Below are 21,460 nucleotides of genomic sequence, written 5' to 3'. Positions count from 1 at the left end.
AATGCATAAATAAGGGCGACAACAAATCGCTATTTCTCTCTTTCTCCTCCTTCCTCCCTCTCTCTAAATAATATATATATATTTAAAATAGCACCTACCTCATAGACTTAATGCAAAATTTTAATGTCTTAATGTGTGCAAGGAGCTTATATGATACTGCATAAAGAAAGATTAAGGATACAGTTTGTGGGCCTGATCCCCAGTGGGAGTCATGCAGGAGGTGGCCAATTGATGTTTCTCTCTCTCTCTCTCCTTTCTTCTCTCTAAATCAATAATAAAGAAAAAATATTTTTAAAAAAAGATTAATGCCCTGGCCAGTTTGGCTCAGCGGTTGGAGCATTGGCCTGCGGACCAGAGACTCCCAGGTTCGGTTCCTGCTAAGGGCACGTACCAAAAAATAAGTAAATAAAATACGTAATAAATAAATAAAAAGATTAAGCATGGTCGGTCTGCGAGGCACACGACAGCCTCACGGGCTGTCATAAGTGGAGGCTCCCTTTATTTTTTGGTAGGATTTTTTTTTTTTTTTTACATATCTCTTTATTTAAATTGTCTTTAATTTCTCTCAGCAATGTTTTTTAGTTTTTAACACTATGGCGAACATTTTATTTTATTTATTTATTTTAAATAAGGGAGAGAGATAGAAACACCCATGTGAGAAAGATCTATCAATCGGCTGCCTCCTGCACGCCCCCCCTGGGAATCAAGCCCAGAACCTGGGCATGTGCCCTGACTGGGAATCAAACCAGGACCTCTTTTTTTTTTGGTACATGCCCCTAGCGGGAACCGAACCCGGGACTCTCTGGTCCGCAGGGCGATGCTCCAACCACTGAGCCAAACCAGCCAGGGCCCGAACCAGGCCCTCTCAGCCATGGGATGATGCTCAATCCACTGAGCCACACCGGCCAGGCTTATTTTTTTATAATTTAATATTTTATGTTCTTTTTCAATTACAGTTGACATTCTATTTTTTGGCACTTTTAAAAAATTCCACCTTTGTCTCTCCAAAGAGTGTGGCAGTAAGACTCAGTGGAAAGAACTTGGGACTCTGAGAACAACCGAGAGACTTTTCAACAGTGAGAGCGCAGTCAGGTTGCGCCCCAGGCTGGGATCCTTCAGGTTCCCGCTGCTCTGACAGGAAAACTCAGATCCAGCCCTGGCAGGTTTGGCTGAACATCGGCCTGCAGACCAAAGGGTTGCAGGTTCAATTCCCCGCCCTGGTTGGGGTGGTGCAGGAGGCAACGAATCGATGTATTTATCACCATGGATGTTTCTCTCTCTCTCCCTCCCTTTCATTCTATTTAAAACTCAATGGAAAACCTTGGTTGAGGATTAACTAACAAAAAAACCAAAACTCCCTCTCCCCAAATAACCTCAAGTCCATAGTTTTGGCTGCAAGACCTGAGGTGGCCTGTGAAAGGCAGGAGAACATGTCACCTCAACATGGGACACTTGGCATATTGAGTATTTTGAGCTGCAGGCACTTGAAAAACAGCAAATGCAGAGAGAGGCTTTCTCAGAACCACTCTTATCTGCCTAGAGGCTGATCCTGCAAAAGGAACTCAGTTATCATAAATCCCCTCCCTGGGAGATTCATCAACCAGGCAAGACTGACTCTTATCACAGGAGAGGAGATTAGAAGTCACCACACCCTGATCAACTGTCATAGCTATCATACCTCACCTCTGTTCTTCTAAAGGACCAGTAGCTTTCCTAAAAATTATTGACTCTCCCCCAAGAGGCCTACACCTCTACCCCCTTTCTTATTAAGATGGTATTTAAGCCTGAATTCTAAGCCACCTCTTTGAGTTACTCATTTTTGCTGGTTCTCTCCCATGTATACATGAGGAATACAGGCTAATATATATTTTTAAATATACATTTTTATTGATTTAAAATTTTTTTTCTTCATTGATTTTAGAGAGAGAGGAAGGCAGAGGGAGAGAGAGCTAGAAACATCGATGAGAGAGAACATCAATTGGCCGCCTCCTGCATGCCCCCCACTAGGGATCAGGCCCACAACCGGGGCACGTGCCCTGAGTGGGAATCGAACCAGCGACCTCTTGATGCATAGGTTGATGCTCAACCACTGAGTCACACCAGCCAGACTTTATTGATTTTTTTTTATTCCTCACCTGAGGATATTTTTCTATTTATCATTAGATACCGTGGAGAGAGAGAGACAGAGAGACAGAGAGAAATGTTGATGTGATAGACCCACATTAATTGGTTGCCTCCTGCATGACCTGACGGGGCTGGAGGATGAACCACAACCAAAGTACATGCCCTTGACCGGAATCAAAGCCAAGACTCATTGGTCCGCGGCTGATTAACCATTGAGCCAAACCAGCCAGTGTGCTTTATTGATTTTTTAAAGAGAGACAAAGGGAAGGGAAAGAGAGAGAAACATCGATGAGAGAGAGACATCAATCAGCTGCCTCCTGCACACCCTGCTACTGAGGATTGAGCCCACAACCCGGGCAGGAATCGAAACAGCAGTGTCTTGCATGGGACGATGCTCAATCCACTGAGCCACACCGGCCAGGCCAGGTTAATGTTTTGTTTGTTTGTTTTCCCTCTTGTTAAGCTGTCTTTCATTATAGGGGTCTGTGCCCAGAACTCAGAAGGATAGAGGAAATACATTTTTCTTCCCCTACACCTGTCTCCACCCACTTCTCCAGGCTGGTGTTATCCTGCCCTCTCCTTTGCTCATTACATATGGCTCATTCCTCCTCTTCCATCTCCTTCCCCGGCCCCAGGCTCTCCGAGCACCCTGAACCCTCCTTTCATAGCCCTTGTCATCGCTGGAGGTCAGTTCCCACTTGTGAGTTGTCTCATGTCTGTCTCGTCCATCAGGCATAGTGCAGGTGCTGGATGGTAACCCACCCTGAGACACAGCCTCCGGCGCGACTCCGCAAACCTACAGGCCTCGGGTACCATGTGTGGAGTGAATGAAAGAATGTTGCTGACCAGGGGACTCACTGGAGAACGTGCCATGATAAAGGACTTGTTGGAGCTGCTTCGTGGGTACTTTCAGCGAGAAGGCATTGGCTGGCCACACTTCCTAACTGTCGCTGCCATTCACGGAGCGCCTGCTATCCACTCCACAAGCTGTGTCTGAGCACCTACTGTGGGCAAGGCCCTGGACTTGGCCCTGGGCCATAGCAACGGACACAACAGCCAGAAAGCCCTGCCTTCCTCGGTCACCGGGCACAGATGCTCTGATTATTTTGTTGAAACTTTGCATCCTGATAGAATTCAGATGTGTAGATAAATTGCAGAAGCAGCACACAAAACTCCCCAAGCCGTTTACCAAGATTCACCAACTGATTTCATTGTGCCCATTTTGAGAGGAAAGTTTTCTTTAATTGTTAAATTTCATTAAATAAAGTTAGAGAAATTGCCCTGGCCGGTTTGGCTCAGCGGTTAGAGCGTCGGCCTGCGGTCCAGAGAGACCCGGGTTCGGTTCCCGCTCAGGGCACGTACCTTGGTTGCAGTTTGTCCCCGGCTCTGGTTGGTCGTGCGGGTGGCAGCCACTCGATGTGTCCCTTCACGTCGATGTTTCTCTCTCTTTATCTCTCTCTTCCTCTCTCTCCCTCCTACTCTGTCTGAATAAAAAATGGAAAAATGTCCTCGGGTGAGGAGGATAAAAAAAAAAGAGAGAGAAAGAAATTGTGGTAAAGGGGGATTTGGGTATTCAAACGAGCCTGTGCTGTTTCGTACCACGGCCAGTTGCTGGGGAATGTTTTATTCCTTTTCCTCCTACTCGTGAGTCACCGCGCTGACCATATTGCCCATAAAATGTGACTGCGCCCTCAGCGAGGCGCTCGAGGAATGAATTAATGACAGTGCAGTGTGTTTTAATAACCACTGATGAAAGGCATCACACAAAAGTAAAACACACTTTATTCCCCTTTTGCGTCTCTTACAGCTAACAGCTGGGACCGGTTTTATTTTTGTGACCAGGATTAGCGTATATTTTCCCTTGCCCTGTTTCCATTTCCCTCATGGTGGGATTTTATCCTCACTCACCCACCCCAGCTTCATAAGAAGGGTCACATGTTTGCATACCCAGCTGCCTTTACAATCGCATCATTTGTGAGCCCCGGTTGCCATGGAAACATGAGGGCTTTGAAGGTTGTGTTTTCCTTTGTGAAGACTCTTCTGCATTCCTCACCTCAGCAGTTAAGCATTCTGAGCTGATTGACAATTCAGATGCCCTTTGGCTAATATTTGTGTCCAGTGAAACTCTTCTGATGTTCCTAGCAACTTTTCACCTAACATTTGATCTAATCCGGAACTGCCTTGCCGCACAATTCAGGGGTTTCTATTCTCACAATAGTCGAAGTGGAGCCCCCTGGAGGCGTGCAGTCCGCTTCCCCCATGCTGTCCACGCTCACTATCAACCCCTCCCTCGCCTGACAGGTGTTTTCAGACTCTTCAGATTCACCCATTTAGGACGTTAAAATCTCCGAGGGCTTGTGATGTGTGTTGGACAACTACTGCTTGGGTGTCTGTGAACCCTGAGAAGCTGTGTGAAATGCTCTCCAGTTGCAGGAGTATCAAGGTAAACATCCTGCTTGAAGAAGTCTCTGTCTGGGCCTTTTGGTGGAAGACAAAAAATATTTAACGTTGGTCATTTGGCTAATTTTCCTGAGAAGAGTTTAGCTTTGAAGGTGCAATGCTCTCCAGCCCACGGCCACCAGAAACACGCATATGGTTGAACAAGTTGAGTTGATTACCCATCACGTTGAAGGGAGACACACACTGTGGGCCACCAGGGGGCGTCTCGGAAAGAGGGGATGGAAAGGTGTCACGGGTTTTGGCTTGTGTTCAGTGATTTGGGGAGGGTTTAAGGAAGAATGGCTTTGCTCTGGGCCGGATGTTGTCAGGAAGCAGGGAAAATTTCATAGCTCGGTATCTTAATAAATATTATCTATAAGGAAAGAAGAATAAAATGAGGCTGAAGTTGTGACTGGTGATGAAGCAGTGGGTCACTCATACTTGCCAGGGTAGGGGCAGTTGGATCATTCTTGTGGTTTGGTCATTTTGTTTTGTTTTTTTAGAGAGAGAAACATCGATGTGAGAGAGACACATCAAGTGGCTGCCACCCACACGACCCCAACCAGGGCCGGGGACCTCAACTAAGGTACGTGCCCTTAGTGGGAACCGAACCCAGGACTCTCTGGTCCACGGGCTGACGCTCTAACCTCTGAGCCAAACCAGCCAGGGCTGGTTTGGTCATTTTGGTGGCTTGGACAGTTCTCATGTTTTTGTCTGTGTTCAGACACAATTATGGAGAGGTCTTGTTTTTGTCAGTCGAACATGGACAGTCACACAGTGGCCTGCCTGACATCGATGCTCTGCACTGGTGTGTTCCCCAGGAGGGCGCCGCGGTCGGTCGAACATGGACAGTCGCACAGTGGCCTGCCTGACATCGATGCTCTGCACTGGTGTGTTCCCCAGGAGGGCGCCGCAGTCGGTGGAACATGGACAGTCGCACAGTGGCCTGCCTGACATCGATGCTCTGCACTGGTGTGTTCCCCAGGAGGGCGCTGCGGTATGGCTGTGAGGACCAGCTGCTCCCGGTGTGGGGGATGCACTTGTCTCTTTCTCAAATAGAAATTCCAGAACTGAAACATAGCGACAAGAATTTAAAAGACAGTAATCTCACCCAGCCAGTGTGGCTCAGTAGTTGAGCATCGACCCATGCACCAAGAGGTCACCGGTTCGATTACTGGTCAGGGCACTGCCCAGGTTGTGAGCTCCATCCCCGGTGGGGTCATGCAGGAAGCGACCAATCGATGTTCTCTCTCATCGATATATCTGTCTCTCCCTCTCTTTTCCTCTCTAAAATCAATCAAGAAAAAAAAATTAAAAAGAAAAAACAAAGGAAGTGGCGGTAACAGGAGCTCCTGTGTGCCAGTGTGATCCTGAGCATCTGCCCTGTATCTCCTTTGACCCTCTCAGTGACCTGTGGTGTAAGTACAGTCGTCACCCCAAAGTAAAAGAGCACGGTGCAGAGTGACAGTCTCCCCAGTAACCAGTGACATCATCGTGGGGTCTTTCTTCACGGAGCGTCGCTCTAGATCTTCTCATTTCTGGATCCTGCTGTGTGGACTACATTAAAACATTTTTTAAATTTATTGATTTGAGAGAGAGGCTTGCTGTTCCACTTCTTTGTGCATTCATTTGTGGATTCCTTTAGGTGCCCTGACCAGGGATTGAACCTGCGACCTTGGTGTATCGGAACGATGCTCTAACCAACTCAGCTACCCAGCCAGGGCTGGATTACTCTGGTACATATGACTGATCTTGCTCCTTTGCAATGTGGATCTTTCCAAACTGTATGATCAGGTTTTGCAAAGGAGAAAACTGACCTAGAGATTAAAGAACTTCCCTGGGCCTACATTGCAGAGCCATCTTTTGGAACTAGATCTGCGTGATTACAAAGCCCGGGCCCTTTGGCCACCAGGCCAGGCTGAGCCAAGGTACTTGCTCGACACATGCTTGTGGAGTTTGTTTTACCAGAGCTGAAGCCAAATGACCCAAATCCACCCTCACGACAACCCTTCTACAGTAGGTGGGGGAGAACCGGTCACACTGCCCAGGTCCGTCTAGACACTAAACCTCGGTGCATGCGCCTTGATCCACCCTCTTAGAGAAGCTGGGACCGGGAAGTTGGGTTGGAAAGAGATTGGAAGCAGGCTTTTTATGAAGCGACAGTCCTTAGGAATTACACTGCGGGCCTCGGAGACCAGCAAGCAGACAGAAACGGGAACAGACCTAGAGAGACTGACAGCCAGGACTGCATACTTGTGAATACGAATCAACTCAGGCACTGAAAAAGCTTTTTTTTTTTGGTTATTATTATGGTTCAAATGAGAGAAAAAATAAACAAATAAATATTTACCATTGTGTGTTACTCCCTATACTCCTGGAATATCTTGATCTTTTATTTTATTTTATTTTACTTTATTTTTTATCCTCACCCGAGGATATTTTTCCATTTTTTGTACAGATAGAGTGGGAGGGAGAGAGAGGAAGGGAGAGAGAGAGAGAAACATCGATGTGAAGGGACACATCGAGTGGCTGCCACCCGCACGACCAACCAGGGCCGGGGACAAACTGCAACCAAAGTACGTGCCCTTAGCGGGAACTGAACCCGGGTCTCTCCGGACCGCAGGCCGACACTCTAACCGCTGAGCCAAACTGGCCAGGGCTGGAATATCTTGATCTTGATAGTGAATCAAAAACCAAACAAGAGCCCTGGCCAGTTTGGTTCAGCGGTTGGAACGTCGGCCTGCGGACCAGAGAGTCCTGGGTTCGGTTTCCTCTAAGGGCACGTACCAAAACAAACAAACGAGACATCTGAGGTGGGAACATGGAGTCAGCTGCAGCTCACAGCTGTTTGACCTGTCAGTCAGTGTATCTGGGGGATGGAGAGTGAGGAGGGGAAGGACAGACTCATGCTTTGAAGCTGACAAGGAATAAGGACCTCTTGACCAAGAAGGTAACAACCATTCTTTCCTTTAATACATTAATAGCACCCTCTAAACATAACATTAGACATATGGATTTTTTTAAAAACCTAAACAAAAGGATAGTAGAGTATATGCCGGTGCTATTCTAAGGTTTTTACAAGTATTATTCATTTCATCTTTGCAATAAACTCTTACTTTCTAAATGACAACAAGCTCTCTGGTTTACCCGAGTATTTGTTGGGCAACAGGTTCTGCCCATTGACGTGGCATCTTGAGAAGAAAGAGAATCTTTGTCCTTGAGGGGTTTAGAGTGTTGTTAAGGTGGGGGCCGGTGGGGGGGAGGGGCGAACAACACCATGATCCTACCAGATGCAAGTCAGACTATCTGTACCACAGGATGGATTATTTAATAAATGCAATGGAAACAATGAGCTTGTCATTTGGAATAAAAGGAAATCATGGGCCCTAAATCAAAACTGAATGTAAATTCCAGATGGACCAAATATTTTAATGTAAAAACAATGAAACTGCAATGTACTAGAAGAAAACAAAGCCTGGGTGTACAATTTTATAGTCTTGGAGTGAAGACCATCTTTCCTACCATGACAGCAACCTCAGAAGCTTCAAGGAAAAGACAAGCAATCTTGACCACATGAAATGTAAAATACAAACTTCTAGATGACGAACACTATTATAAATATGATCAAAGGGAAGCTGGCCAGGAAATGTTTGCAACTCATGTGGCAAACTGGTTTTTTTAAGATTGACTTTAGAGAGCGAGCAGGAGGGAGAGAGAGAGAGAAACAGTGATTTGTTGTTCCACTTATTTATGCAGTCATTGGTGGGTTCCCATATGTGCCCTGACCTGGGGACCAAACCCCAAACCTTGGCGTATGTGACAGTGCTCTAAGTAACTGGGCTACCCGGCCAGGGCTAAAACTGTTGATTTCCAAAATATACAAAAAGCTCTTGCAATTCAACAGAAAAATAAAAATAAATAAATAAAAATGAAGATAATCTTAGTTCACAAGAGAAGAACTCCAAATGGTCTGTAAACACCAAATGTTTTACAATGGTTATAAAAATCCAAGTAGAAACAACACTGAGGGTTTTTTTTTAGATTAGTAAATATTTTAAAACTCGATTTATTCAGTGTTAATTATGCTGGGATGCAACAAGCATGTTCAGCGGAAAGATGAAAAAAAAAAAAACAGCACCTCCTTACACAGGAGCAAGAGGGACCTCTCTGCATTAATGAAGACCCCCATCTGGCCCTGATCTGCCGTAGGTAACCCATGGTGGGGACACTTCTATGGGGGGAAGACGACAGGCTCACATAGAACTGTGCCCCACTCCTTCTAGATCATACAAGTATCAGTGCCACCCCCTCTTCTCCTACAGCATGTCCACCCTTTCAGGGTCAGTCAGAAGAAAGTACTGGAACCCCTGGGTAGGGACAGAAAGAAGAGAACCTTCCTAGAAGAAATAGTTAAAATACGAAAGTTTGCAAATAGTCTAGTCCATGATGTTGTTGGGGCAGAGCCTGCTTTCTACATAGAAATGACTTTTAAAAAATTCCTTTTTTAAAAATTTATTTATTTACTTATTTTGTGGTACATGCCCCTAGCGGGAACCAAACCCGGGTCTCTCTGGTCTGCAGGCCGACGCTCAACTGCTGAGCCAAACTGGCCAGGGCTAAAACAAAATTCCTTACTGTGCAAGCTCTGTGCTTCAAGAGTATGGGAAATGGTGTGGGGAGGGTGGCCCCCAATCTAGGAAGGCTGTTGAGTTGTTTGTTCAGTTTCAATAAAATTATCTGTAGGCTAAGGGTCACCTTGGAGCTTCAGAGGGGAGGTCATTTGTAGGACATAGGAAGAGCGGACGCTCAGGAACAGTAGTGTGTCCTGCTATACAGTTAGGGCTACAGAGATCATCCATCTGCAGCATCTCTTGTTGTGATTCTAAATCGTTCAAGGGTGCAGACGCCTAATTCAGATTCTAAATCGTTCAAGGGGGCAGGGGCAGAAGTTTCTCTTTAGGCCACAGGATCTGCATTGCTTTTAGCTCAAAATGATCTGCATACCACAAAGGTACATCTAGGGGTGACTCGTTCTGAAACCCTGCAGTTATATGTCAACAATATTTCAAAATAAAAAGCCACAATGAATAAAAATGTTGAATAGACATGATACACCTAGTACTCATCACTAGTCAACATTTTACCACAAGGGTTTTATGAATACACTTCTTAAATTTGCTGAATCATTTCAAAGTACAATGAAGTGCCCTGGCTGGTTTGGCTCAGCGGTTAGAGCATCGGCCTGTGGACCGAAGAGTCGTGGGTTCGATTCTGGTCAAGGGCATGTACCTCGGTTGTGGTTGGTCTCTGGCCCTGGTTGGGGTCGTGCGGAAGGCAGCCAGTCAAGGAATGTTTCTCTCGGACAAAAAAAAGCACAATGAAGATATGACATCTTAACCCTAAATACAGGGTGGGGCAAAAGTAGGTTTACAGTGGTGAGTACGTGAAACAGTTTTTTTCTTGTATTATTATTTATTTATTATTGTATTATTTACTTGCCTTACTATTGTTATGACTTTGTTTTTGTTTTTTTTTGGTACGTGCACCTAGCGGGAACCGAACCCAGGACTCTGGTCCGCAGGCCAACACTCAACCGCTGAGCCAAACAAGCCAGGGTTATTGTTATGACTTTGTATCCTTACTTATGACTTATTTTTAGGTAATGATGACTGGTAATTTAACCAACTTTTGCCCACCCCTGTATATCATCACCACACATCAAAGTCTTCAACATAAACACAATACCGTTATCACACCTAAGAAAATTCAGAATTTGCTAACCTCATCACCTAATTCCAGACTATATTCAAATTTCCATACTTCTTTCCCCAAATGTCTCATACAATTGTCTTTTATTTTTCTCAAGCCGGGGTCTAGTGGAGATGTTGATTCTCCACCGAAGACTCAGTGGGAACAGGCCTTGAACAAGGCGGGATTGATCTGTTCTCAGGGAGGGAAAGAGCCTGTGGAAGGGCTGAAGGCGGAGTCTCAGTGAGGTTCTGGGTGTGGGGGTCTTGCCCTGGACTGTCACCAAGCAAGGGCAATTCTCTGATTATCTTGATTTGAATCTAGAAGCAGGAGGATCAGCCTAGGAGAGAGGGGTGTTTGGCCTTTTTGTGTGGTTTGGATGATATTCTTGTTTTTGTCTGTTCTTAAATGGGATTGGATGCTCTTGTTTTTGTCTTTTGTTTTTTGGTATGTGCCCCTCGCGGGAACCCAACCCAGGACCCTCTGGTCCACAGGCCGATGCTCTAACTGCTGGGCCAAACCGGCCAGGGCCCTCTTTTTTATGTCTTGCTTCATCCTGACAGAGAGACCTTGTTTTAGGGTCCTGAGAAGCTATTTTCCGTAGAAGAATTTGGCCTCACTGTTGGACCACTCATCTGACAGCAATCAAGGGATGATTTTTCTCTCTCAAAGTCACATTACACTTGATTGTTACGTCTCAGAGGTCTCTTTTAATCAAAACACAGCCCTCTTACTTTAACAAAAAATAATAATTGACTTTTCGAACTCCAGACCAGATGCCTTGTAGATAATCTTATATTCTGGATTAATCTCATTATTTCTTTGTGATGGCATTTAACTTCTTCCAGTAAATTGGAAAGTAGATCTAAGGGCTTGGTAAGACTTAAGTGAAACTTTTGGGGCAGCAATTCTTGTTTTTAATTTTTTATCCTCACCCGAGGACATTTTTGCATTTATCTTCAGACAGAGCAGGAGGGAGAGAGAGAGAGAAACATCGATGTGAAAGAGACACATAGAGTGGTTGCCACCCACATGACCCCAGTTGGGGCCAAGGACAAACTGCAACCGAGGTACGTGCCCTTAGTGGGAACCGAACTCGGGACACTCTGGTCCATGGGCCGACGCTCTAACCGCTGAGTCAAACCGGCCAGGGTTGGGCAACAATTTTTTAGGGTGATACCATGAGGTTAACACATCCTGTCAGGAGATACATAACATTAGATGATCTCACTATTAGTGATGTTAAATTTGAGTAAAGCATGGACAGCAAACTCCTTCATTATAAAGACATGTACATTAACCAATGATTACTTTCTAATTCTATTGATCCTACAGTATTTATCAGATGGCATTTTTTCTATAAAGAAGAGTTTCCTCTTATCAGGTGGGAATGAACTAAAAAAGTTTCTCCTACAAAAGGATGGTACGTCTCATATTTCCCTTCAATGATGAATTTTTTTTTTTTTTTCCCATTTCTTATTCAGATAGAGCGGGAAGGAGAGAGAGGAAGAGAGAGAGAGAAACATCGATGTAAAAGGAACACATCGAGTGGCCGCCGCCCACACAACCCAACCAGGGCCGGGGACAAACTGCAGCCAAGGTACATGCCCTTAGCGGGAACTGAACCCGGGTCTCTGTGGACCGCAGGCTGACGCTCTAACCGCTGAGCCAAACCGGCCAGGGCTCAATGATGAATTTTAAGGTAAGAATTAGCCATAGTAGTCACCTCAAATCAGGACAAATGAATGTTTTTTTCCTCTTCATTTCTAGTATCAATAAAGACTTGTGAATTTTTGCTTATTCAGTGTTTGATACAAAATTATAATTCTTCTTCTTTTTGTTGCTCAAACTGTCCCGTATCAGGTCAGTGGGAGCTCCTTTGAGTTGGCTCCTGTGTTCTGAGACTTCTCCGTAGTCTTGAACAGCTTCCTTAGTTTATGGCACAACAAAATGTAAGTTCACATGTGCTTTTCTTCCCCCGACATGTGGAATGAGCCATTTCTCTAAGAAGTTTTCCTCTAGTGGGGAATAGTATTTAGAAATCAAGACTTTGTTTCTGGGGGTATCTGTGGTCACTGTATTGTCATTGCATCCAGGCCTTTTCTGTAAACAGCTAAGAAACAATTACGCCCAACACACATACACACGAATTCATACTAAGATTTTAGATTTAAATATTGATAGCTTTATATACATAATGTAATATAAAGTTATAAATTTATATTGCTATTATCAATAGAACTTTTGGGCAATGTTTGATATTTAATTGTAGTACTTTAAAAAAATGAGGTTTTTTTTCTTTGATTTTAAAAGAGAGAGAGGGAGAGATAGAAACATTGATTGGCCACCTCCTGCATGCCCCCCACTAGGGATTTGGCCCACAACCTGGGCATGTGCCCTGACTGGAAATCAAACTGGTGACCACTTGGCGCGTGGGTTGACACTTAACCACTGAGCCGCACCGGCCAGGCTAATTGTAGTACTTTTTATCCTTAGAGCTTATCTACTAAAAATATATTCACATTACTGTTTTCAAAAGTACTTAAAAATAATCCTTTTCTCCATGTGATTATGTTAAATTTTGATATATTGTTTGCCATTTTATACTTTTATTTCCTTTTGATATGTTTTTTTTTATCCTCACCCTAGGATATTTTTCCATTTTTTGTACAGATAGAGTGGGAGGGAGAGAGAGGAAGGGAGAGAGAAACATCGACGTGAAGGGACACATCGAGTGGCTGCCACCCACACGACCAACCAGGGCCGGGGACAAACTGCAACCGAAGTACGTGCCCTTAGCGGGAACCGAACCTGGGTCTCTCGGGACCGCAGGCCGACGCTCTAACCGCTGAGCCAAACTGGCCAGGGCTCCTTTTGTATGTTTTTAAATTTTTTTAATATATAAAATATTTACATTATTCAAAAGTTAAAACTATGAAAAATATGCTCAGCAGTCACATCATTTGTCCTTTCCACTTCACCCCTTCCTCCAGTAGGCGGCCTATGCTGAACAAGTCCACTGCTGACAGACACACATTTTTTTTGATGGATGTACAGGCCTTTACTTGTTTTCTTCTGTGGGACTTCATGCAAATTCCTTTCTTCCCTTTTTAATTAATTAATTTATTTTTGTTACAGATGTTTCTCCCCCCAGACACCCTCCTCCCTACCCACCCCCCACCTCGACCTCGAGAGCATTGTTGTCTAAGTCCATTGGTTACGCACACATGCCTATAAGTTTTTTGGTTTATCTCATACCCCCCCACCCCCGTCTTCTGAAGTCTGTCAGTCTGAGCCATACTCCTTTCTATGTCTCTGGGTCTGTTTGAGGCAATAGGCAAATTCGTTTCTTCTCTTGTTTTAGGTGAAACCACGGTATATGGTTATGATATTGGGGTTATGTAGGTGAAAAATGACATTCAGGAAAGGACGATAAAATAAAGATTTGCAAACCAGCGCATAGAGAATGGTCTCTATAAAATGACAAAAATCAGAAATAAGATAACGTTGACACCCTGTACCTGGTGTCCAATGAAAATGGACGCTAACCTCATTTTAAAGAGAAATATTCAGTGAGAGCGTGAAGCTGTTTTACCTTGCTTACTGCAAGTTGCTGACTGCAGGCCAAACCTTACTAAGGGTACATTCCGCAGTCCCCACCTCAAGACGGCAGAGACCTCCCTGCTGGCTCTAGGTCACCCACTCAAGGACAAATAACTTACTGTATTTATAGGATTTTCACGGTGATAGAACTCATAAGCATTATCTCATTTAGTTTTCAGGGCACATGAAATAAGCCAGAGGGTTCAAATAACTGGCCCTAGGCCAAATGTGGGCCCCAATCCTCACCTGAGGATATTTTCATTTATCGTCAGATAGAGTGGGAGGGAGGGGGAGAGAGACAGGGGGAGGAGTGAAACATCAACATGAGAGGGACACATCACTGGTTGCCTCCCGCACGACCCAACCAGGGCCGGGACAAACCAAAACCAAGGTACCGTGCCTTTGACCAGAATCGAACCTGCGACTCACTGGTCCGTGGCCAATACTCCAACCGCTGAGCCAAACAGGCCAGGGCCCAGATGGTTTTATTTGATTCAAAATGTCTTAAAGTATTTTAGATACTATGAATTAGAATCAAGGAATTGCCTATAAACACCCAGATGTACACGCTCTCCTGATGGATGCAGGGACCCAGGATGCTAGGCTGGAATGGCTGGGGCGGCAAAGCCCTTGACCCCTTTAGATAGTTCATTGTGCTTTCCAGTTTACCACATTTTTCTTTTTTTCACATCCTCACCCGAGGATATTTTTTCCATTTATCTTCAGACAGAGTGGGAGGGAGATAGCAAAACGGGAATATGAGAGAGACACATCGACTGGTCGCATCCCTCACGACCCAACCAGACCGGGGACTGAACCACAACCGAGGTACATGCCCTTGACCAGAATTGAACCCGAGACTCTTTGGTCCACGGGCTGATGCTCTAACTGCTGAGCCAAACCGGCAGGGCTACCACATTTTTTTTAAACGGGCCAGATTTTTACCTTCTCGGCCCTGGATAACTTGAGTGAGCAGCTCTCTGGAGTTTCAGTGTCTCCCAAGATGACCTAGGCCGAGGAGGCTGTCACCCCTCCACTGGGGACGAGCCAAGTCTTTCCAGCCATTGAAGTTCACCTCCCTGCATAGCCATGGCCAGGATTTGGGATTTTGTTCTGAGAGCCCAGGAGAAACATGTGAATGATTCGATTCCATTTGCATTTTATTCTTTTATTTTTTAACCTCACCTGAGGACATGTCCATTGATTCTAAAAAGAGGAAGAGAGAGAGGGAGAGTAAGAGAGAGAGAAACATCAAGGTGAGAAACATCTATTGGCCTCCTCCCGTAGGCACCCTATCTGGGGATCACACCCAAAACCCAGGCCTATGCCCTGACTGGGAATTGAACCCGCTACCTGTTTTTGTGTACAATGCTCCACCCAACTGAGCCACTCAGCCAGGGCCAATTTGCATGTTAAAGTCCTCTTGCTTATCAGATGATGTATTATAGGATTGTACCCCTGAAGCCTATAATTTTATTAACCAGTGTCACCCCAATAAATCCAATAGAGATCTTTTAACACCCGCCCCCCCAAAGTTCACTACATACACCAGTTGCCCAATTACTTTTACTTTGTCATTAAAAACATGGTCACCTCTCCCTTCCCCTTCAGCATCCCTCTTCTCTCACCGCTACCCAGGTCTTTCCTGCTACAACTCGCATCACATTGTGATTTAATCAGTGCTGTCGTTTCACATTGTCCGTCCAGGTGGAGAGACGGAGGAAGGTACCAGGGAGGACACCGTTGTGCTGGGGAAGACGGCAATGGCTTTGGTTTGCTCTGGACAGTTATTCCTCTTAAAGCCCGTGTGGTCATTTATTATGAAAGGTATAAGCCTGTTATATTCTTGTTTTACAATTGATCTAAGATTTTCAGATAACATATTTTCAAGCAAAACTATAGCCCTCTCGCTCATAGAATTTTTTTTTGTTTTATTTTATTTTAATCACCACTTATTCCCCTCTCAGGCCCACTTCCATCCCCCTCCAGTCCCCACACTGTTGTCCGTGTCCATGAGGGTTTTTCCTCAAACCCTCCCCCTCCCCCACCTGAGCTGTCTGCCTTCTCTCTCTGGATGAGTCTGCTTCTATTTTCCTTGTTAGTTCAGCTTGGTCACTAGATTCCACAAATGAGTGAAATCATATGGTATTTGTCTTCCTCCGGCTGGCTTATTTCGCTTAGCATAATGTTCGAATACAGTCATTTTTGACAATGCCTTAAGGAAACCCAAGCGAGACACCACTCAAAGTTTGTGAGCAGGAGCCGGAGCGCCCTGGTCCAGCTCTCCTCCGTGTTGCGGTGGGTCCGGATGGAGTAGAGGCGGCCGGCTCCCGCGTCTTCCAGCAGCCCCCTCTCGGCGTGGATCCTGTGCGGCATGCAGAGACCCGGCTCGCCTTTCTCCGCTTCCTCCTGGAACTGCTGCATGCAGTCCAGGAAAGCCACCATCGCCTGATCGAACTTGCTTTGCAAGAGCGGACACTGGCCCCTGGCATAGTACAAGGGCAGCTCAGGACCGTCCCCCGCCAAAGACGTCAGGTAGGAGCGGTTCCCGCAGGGGACGAGCCGGTACCGCTGGAACTGCAGGCCCAGCGCCCTAGACAGGGCCACCAGCAGCAAGGCCGCCTGCCCCCAGGCCGCGCCGATCTCGGCCCAGCTCACCGGCTCCGTGGGCAGGCAGCCCAGTCTGAAGTTGTTGATGACGGCCAAGGGGCCATCCTTGCGGATCTCGAACACTGACCTGAAGGCGTTGGTTTTCTCCAGCCGGGCGAGCTGGGCCCGGGCGAGCCGCAGCTGGTTCTCCACGCTGCTCAGCTCGTCCCGCAGCTCCAGCTGCTGCCAGTGCAGATCACTGCAGTCCCTGTGGTGCCGCCTCTCCTGCTGGTCCAGCATCGCCGTCTCTGCCTGGGCTGCCTCCAGGGCCGCGGCTGCCCTCCCCTGGTTCCGCTCTACCTCCTCCAGCTGCTGCACCAGCCTGGCTTCCTCCAGCTCCGCGCCCCTCAGCTCCTCCTGCAGCGCCTCCCTCTCGTCCTCGCTTCTCTCCCCGGTCACCACACAGCGCTGGTAGTTCTGACAGTCGGATTCTGAGATAGTGAGTTGGCTGTCCAACTCCTCCAAAAGATTGTCGGTACAGTCCTCACACAGGGGGTGGTCCAGATCACCTTCACCGGACAGGATGTCAAAAATGCCCCCCGTGGCCTTCTGGATGCTACTGAGACTCCTCCCGGAGACCGGCTCCCCAAGCAGGGTGAACTTCCTGGGGCTGCACCTGGACATCTGGCCATCGCCAGGGAGGGTCCAGCCAGAGGCACCATCTTGCAGCTTTTCAGCACGTGTCTCCACTCTGGAGGCTGAGCCTTCCTCTGAGGTTTCTCCTGGTGGCCCCTGAGCGGAGGGGAGCTCCGGAGCCGCAGGTTCCTGGCTGCTGCCCAGGCCCGAGCTGTTCCGAGTCAGCCGCAGGGGCTGGTGGCAACACTGGCAAATGAAGCGGATGGAGGACATGCTGGAGGTCTTGCCGTTCAACTTGGGTCCCAAGTTTCCTCTGGCTCCCCAGCTACTTCTCCATTTATACTTCTCAAGGATCTTTAGGGGAATGAGTTTAAAAACGCATAGCTCATCTCTCCCTCTCCCACTTCACACCTTACCCTCCTTAGATACCTGCAGATTCCCTGAGCTGTTTCAGACAAGTGAGTCTTTCTCCAAGGCAAATCCAATCACCTCACTTTCCTTCTTTAGCATTTTCGAGTCATATCTTAAGAGTAATCTTTCTACACTTGATCTTAGCCAAAAGGCCAAGATGGGATGAGAGTAATCTTCCTAAAACTAAAATCTGATCATGGCACTTCCCTCCTTAAAATGTTTAATGCCCTTATCTTACCTCAAGATAAAGTCTTAGCATCTTAACCTGCTACCAAAGCCTCTGCCCATGTTTCCTGCTTCTTCTCCCCCTTTCCTGCCATCCCCACCCACGGGCTCCTCCGTTTCTGAAAACGAGTCGCCCTTCAATTCTTCCAACATCTTCTGTTGTTCCCTCTGACTGGGACCCTCTTCTTCTCCTTCACTACCTGGAAACTCCTACCCATCCTGTAGGGCAGGTGAGACGTCGTTTCCTGCAGGAAGCCTGTCCTGACCACCAAAGTAAGACTGTGCTCTGGCCCTGGCTCAGCGGTCGGAGCGTCAGCCTGCGGACCAGAGAGTCCCAGGTTCGGTTCCCGCTAGGGGCACGTACCAAAAAAGAAAAAAATAAATAAAAGACTGTGCCGTATTGACACACTTAACATTCTTTATCACACAGTAATGTAGTGGGCATATATGGAAAAGATTTTTGTTTAATTAATAAATCAAATCAGATAAATAGTTTGGAGGTATGCATCTTACCATCAGGTCAGCCAGAAACTAAGATAAGATGAATACATCAAGCATTGCCCGGCTGGTGTGGCTCAGAGGTTGAGAATCAACCCATGCACCAAGAGGTTGCTGGTTCAATTCCCGGTCAGGGCACATGCCCAGGTTGTGGGCCAATCCCCAGTGGGGGGCATGCAGGAGGCGGCCAGTCTATGTTCTCTCTCATTGATGTTTCTCTCTCTCTCTCCTTCTCCCTTCCTCTCTCTCTAAAACCAATAAAGAATAAAAAAGTACATCAAGTATTGGGGTAACAAACACACAAACTAACAAAAAGCTTTACGGAAGACATTGACTGCCATCTGTCAACCACCTAGTTGAGCACATTTAACAAGCCAGAGATACTTGCTCTAGAATCAAAACCTATGAGCTTTTAACCTGCAGTTATTGACTTGGAGTAAACACACAATAAACATGGGAGACCCGATTCCTCACCCCCCACAATAAGGGTGGGAAACCCCAGTGCCCGTCTGTCCCAGTGTCCAGCAGGAGGCACAGTGCCAGCCACACGCACCATCCTGGTGGGTGGGCAAGAAGCTTCTTGCAGACGCACTGGCTGTGGCTGGGTCTACACATTTATTTATTAATTAAAAAATTTTTTTTTCTTTATTGATTTTAGAAAGAGAAGAAGGGAGAGGGAGAGAGAAATAGAAACATCAATGAGAGAGAACATTGATTGGCCGCCTCCACAACCTGGGCATGTTCCCTGACCGGGAATCAAATCAGCACGACCCTGACCAGGGCCGGGACCAAACCACAACCAAGGGACACACCCTTGACCAGAATCGAACCTGAGACTCTGTGGTCTGTGGGCTGACTCTAACTGCTGAGCTAAACCAGCCAGGGAAATTTTCTTTCTTTCTTTTTTTCATTTTAATTTTTTTCCTGATCTCTCTCTCTCTTTTTTTTTTTTTACCTTCACTCAAGGACATTTTTCCACTTTTTATTCAGATAGAGCAGGAGGGAGAGAGAGGAAGAGAGAGAGAGAGGAACATCAATGTGAAAGAGACACATCGAGTGGCTGCCACCCGCATGACCCGACCAGGGCTGGGGACAAACTGCAACCGAGGTACATGCCCTCAGCGGGAACCGAACCCGGGCCCCTCTGTACCACAGGTCAATGTTCTAACCACTGAGCCAAACCAGCCAGGGCCTTCCTTTTTTTATATATAAAAGATGTTTTTGTTTTTGCCCTGGCTGGTTTGGCTCAGTGATAGAATGTTGGTCCGTGGACCAATGAGTCCCAGGTTCAATTCCAGCCAAGAGCACGTACCTAGGTTGTGGTTCGTCCCCGGCCCTGGTCTGGTCATGCAGGAGGCAACCAGTCGATGTGTCTCTCTCACATCGATGTTTCTTTCTCTCTTCCTTTCTCTCCCTCTCCCTCTACCTGAAGATAAAATAGATAAATATCCTGGGGTGAGGATAAGAAAAAAAGTTTTTTTTAATTGATTTTTTTAAGAAAGAGAAACACAATGTGAGAGAAACATCAATCGGCAGCCTCCTGCACACTCCCTACTGGGGATCCAGCCGGCAAACCCAGCACGTACCCTGACCAGGAATCGAACTGGGACTTCTCAGCCCATGTGAGGATGCTCAATCCACTGAGCCACCCCAGCCGGGCCTGTGCTACAGTTTTCAAGCCCCCCCCCCCCAACCCAAGTCACTGTCAGGATGAATTGGTGGTTTACACCTGTTAATCGCACTAACCCTTTCATGCAGTTCTCACCAGCCTAGCTGAGCCGCACAATTACTGGGAAGTGGGAAGACGGGAAACACTTTAAGGTGAAGAGAGGTTAAACCACTAGTGGAGTCCCTCTAGCCCTCATGTCCTCTCTGATGTTCCCCTGAATTTATAAATGATAGGACCATCCTCTGGAAGTTGACAACAGGCAACTCAGGATTCTCCAGAACCTGTCTAGTGGGCCAAAGATGAAAGTCAGCCCCACAATGACAAGAGGATGGATCAACTGCTAAGACAACACTCGTGGCTGCTCTGAATTCAGCAATGAGGGCCACACAGCGCTGCAGGGACCTGCCACACGAGCCTGCCTTTCTCCACCCTGGCACCCCCATTCCCCCGAGGGCTCGGGGAGCAGCAGAATAAGGAACCGCTTTCAAAGTCACCAGCAGCCCTGAGTCCTGATTCATCCCTAGGAGCAGACCGGCAAAGTAAGCGCACTGCTAGTGGCTGCCCCTCTTCCTAATCCCTCCTCTAAAACCGAGCCATGCCTGCCTTTAAACTTGAACCAGCTGAGGAAAGATGGCTCAGGCAGGCACACAGCTGTGAGGGGAGGGAGGACTGTTTCAGATTCCAGGTGATCTGACAACCGATTGCCCCAGGACAGTCCAGAATCCAGCCCTCCTGTCGGCAGGGACACAACCATCACCCACCCTCCTGCAATGAGGGATCGGGTGGGACTGCCGTGCTGTGCCCAGAGGGAAGTAAGTCCCTTCTTGTTGCTGGAGACGTCCCTCCAGCCCTTCTTACCTCCTCATTCCAGGATCTCACTTGTGAGGGTGAGGACCCCACACATGTGAATTGGAAGCACAATCCTGGTGTCAAAAATCAGGGAGTCCGTGGTTAGTGGGTGGAGTTTTAGTTTGGGAACATGAGAAAGTTCTGGAGATGAACACTGATGACATTTGTCCCACAATGTGAATGTACCCAATGCCAGTGAACAGGACACTTAAACATCTAATACGGTGATTTGTTAGATTGAAAAATAAAACAGTAATAAAAGAAATGAAAGGACCTGCCTCTCTCTCTGCAGCATCCCCGGGGTAACGAGAGAGCTGCGAGGAACTGGCTGAGCGACCGTGTTTCCTGGAGATTTAAAACCGCAAAGCTCAGATGGTCCCAGGGTGCGTGGCCATCCTGTCAGGAACCAGAAGAAGTATTCACAGCTCAACATGCTCAGCAAATCGACCTCCCGTAGACCATCAGACGAAAGCTCCGTTTGCTGTAAATCCCGAGAAGGAATTTGTCTGCTAAAATGTACTCCCAGGCCAACCAAGGGCCCACACTTTACAAACAGTAAGAGTGGAGGCCGTTTGCTGACGGGGATCCTCACCCCTGTGCCGGGAAGGAGGGGACTCCACGCCCCGCTGTGTGGTCAGAGGCCGCAGGGCAGACCTGGCTTCATCTTTC

General features: G+C 46.9%; 1 protein-coding gene across 1 annotated transcript; it reads right to left on the bottom strand.

Moving 5' to 3' along the window:
- Window positions 1-16,113: 16,113 nt before the first annotated feature.
- On the bottom strand, window positions 16,114-17,412 carry BECN2 (beclin 2). The gene has a single exon (XM_036277352.1). It carries the CDS (start codon window positions 17,410-17,412, stop codon window positions 16,114-16,116), a length of 1,299 nt encoding a protein of 432 aa, XP_036133245.1.
- Between the last annotated feature and the right edge of the window lie 4,048 nt (window positions 17,413-21,460).

Source organism: Molossus molossus, unplaced genomic scaffold, assembly GCF_014108415.1.
Source record: "Molossus molossus isolate mMolMol1 unplaced genomic scaffold, mMolMol1.p scaffold_m16_p_23, whole genome shotgun sequence".
In the NCBI taxonomy this organism is placed as follows: domain Eukaryota; kingdom Metazoa; phylum Chordata; class Mammalia; order Chiroptera; family Molossidae; genus Molossus; species Molossus molossus.
The sequence above is the reverse complement of the archived record's forward strand: the minus strand, read 5'-3'. Positions and strand labels throughout refer to the sequence as shown.

Bases quoted from the DNA above. Each gene is read 5' to 3' on its own strand.
- BECN2 (XM_036277352.1), bottom strand. From the start codon at position 17,412: ATGTCCTCCATCCGCTTCATTTGCCAGTGTTGCCACCAGCCCCTGCGG.